General features: G+C 50.0%; 1 protein-coding gene across 1 annotated transcript in view; it reads left to right on the forward strand.

Annotated features, from left to right (window-relative positions):
• Positions 1-1917, forward strand: part of LOC308370991 (adenosine receptor A1-like) — a 12437-nt gene extending 10520 nt beyond the window's left edge. Inside the window, exon 3 of the mRNA XM_080845770.1 lies at positions 1-1917. This exon is cut by the window's left edge and continues 103 nt beyond it. Within this exon, the coding sequence (XP_080701896.1) occupies positions 1-281 (281 nt within the window). The 3' untranslated portion in view covers positions 282-1917.
• The last annotated feature ends 669 nt before the right edge of the window (positions 1918-2586 follow it).

Consider the following 2586-nt stretch of genomic DNA (forward strand, 5'->3'; position numbering starts at 1 on the left):
CCCTGCACATCCTCAACTGCATCACGCTCTTCTGCCCCGACTGCCACACGCCCATGTACCTCCTCTACATCGCCATCCTGCTGACGCACGGCAACTCCGCCGTCAACCCCATCGTCTACGCCTTCCGCATCAAGAAGTTCCGCAGCGCCTTCCTGAGCATCTGGGAGCGCTACGTGTGCTGTCGCCGGGAGACGGCGGGGAGGCTGCGAGGGCGGCCGAGCCAGAGGATGGAGAGCCACGAGCGCCGGCTGCATCTGGTTCCCCCCAACAACGGCATCTGAGGAGCCACACCACCACGCCACCGAACTAAGAGTGGGGACGCATGAGTAGGGAGGACAGAGAAAGACAGAGAGAGACAGAGAGAGAGAGAGACAGAGAGAGAGAGAGAGAGAGAGAGAGAGAGACAGAGAGAGAGAGAGAGAGAGAGAGAGAGAGAGAGAGAGAGAGAGAGAGAGAGAGAGAAAGCTGGACACAGTTAGATTGAGAGAGAGGCAGAGATGGACATGGAAAAAGATGAAGAAAGAAAGAGAGTTCTAACGGGAGGTGTGTGAAGAGACTCTTCTTAGTGTCTGTCATGCCTGCTGGCTATTCATCAGGAGTGTTGGTCATCTGTGTTACGTGGACCATCTGCTTCTCTGGCACTGTACTGTAGCGAGGCTCCTGAACACACACACACACACACACACACACACAAACGTGGACTTAAAAGCTTTTAGGCAGCTGGATCACCCACCCCACCCAATTTGGAGTCCTCACCTTGGAAAGGACTTTTACTCTGAAGGATGCGGACCCAGGGGCTGTAGTGTGATTGCGGAGCCGGGCGTGTGTGTGGATGACTTGTGGCAGATGAGAGCCATGTGTTTGGCACTATTAAGGCAATCACAAAAGCTGCCCCCAGGGACACACACACACACACACACACGCACACACACACACACTCCATTAACACCGGTATCTGCCATCTGGGCAAAGACATTCTTCTCTAATGTGCCACATGTCTGTGCAATCTCAAGCCTCAAAGCGCAAACCTCATACATGCATCTCCAGCCGAGGCTCTTTCACTGGGGCAAGAGGCACAGGGTAAGATCGATTCTACAGGTAAGGTGACGTTCCTTCTCCAGGATGCACTCGAGAACCTCCTCTAGATCTCTGACTTTCTGAGGATGTTCAAGTCATAGCGGCATCCTACGCTGAACTGAACTGATGAGGAGGTTCAAGTCATAGCGGCATCCTACGCTGAACTGAACTGATGAGGAGGTTCAAGTCATAGCGGCATCCTACGCTGAACTGAACTGGTGAGGAGGTTCAAGTCATAGCGGCATCCTAACCTGAACTGATGAGGAGGTTCAAGTCATAGCGGCATCCTACGCTGAACTGAACTGATGAGGAGGTTCAAGTCATAGCGGCATCCTACGCTGAACTGAACTGGTGAGGAGGTTCAAGTCATAGCGGCATCCTACGCTGAACTGAACTGATGAGGAGGTTCAAGTCATAGCGGCATCCTACGCTGGACTGAACTGATGAGGAGGTTCAAGTCATAGCGGCATCCTACGCTGAACTGAACTGATGAGGAGGTTCAAGTCATAGCGGCATCCTACGCTGAACTGAACTGATGAGGAGGCTTGTGTGCCAGTGAGCATCCATCTTGTGTGACGGGTGGGATATTAGAGTGAAGTATTACTGTCTGCTGCTCTCACAGGGTAAGTGTAATCAATAGAGAGGAGGGAGCGCTGGGCCTCAAGGTTTCAGATCATTTAGCAGACAAACGGCACTGTTTCAGTGTGTCTGTGATGGTGTTTTTGTTTTTGTTTGTTTGTTTTGTTTTCTGTTGTTTTGATTTGAAATTCATCTCCCTCATGATGTAGCTGTCAGAGGAATTGTCACTGGAAGAGAAATAAATCTGAAAGTTTAAAAATCCTAGCGAGTAAATCGTTTTTTCTTCCTTGGTTTGGGTCAGTGGTGTGTACACCTGTTGGCAATAAAAATTGTATTTCTCTGTTCAGGAACTGATTAAGTGCAATGGCCAGTGAAGCAGGCAGTACCTATCAGAGAAAATTCTCCGGAGGACTTTCACATTAGTGAAGTGAAGAAAACACGGAGTGGCTCTCAGGTCTTGACCTCAGCTTGACCTCTCCTGAAGCTTGAACACAGAATAATGGGATGTGTGTGTTAAGACCCAAAGCAACCAGAATAATGGGATGTGTGTGTTAAGCTCGGAAAACAAAGACCCTTAACTGGGATGTGCTAGTTAAGCTGATTAAGACAATTCACTGACATAGAGGTACATGTTCATGTTTACATAGTGTCAATAGGGAAGCTTGGTGACACGTTGCTCTGTTTGAACGGTGAGAGTGGTAAAGAGGGTCAAAGTTCAGAGGTCACCGCTGCATCTCTTGGAGGTGTTGACTTCAGGCAGCTGATTCATGGCCCACCGTGACCCTTTAAAAGATGCACGTCCAAGACCACGCATAACAATATCTCCTCCAGGGCTCTGGGCGGGGTTGCTGTGGAGATCACATGCCTTCCAGGCAGGTGTAAACACACAGGTGTCATCACCAAGGAGACCAGTGATGTGTGGTGAAGGAC

Source organism: Sprattus sprattus, assembly GCF_963457725.1.
Source record: "Sprattus sprattus genome assembly, chromosome: 10".
Lineage (NCBI taxonomy): Eukaryota > Metazoa > Chordata > Actinopteri > Clupeiformes > Clupeidae > Sprattus > Sprattus sprattus.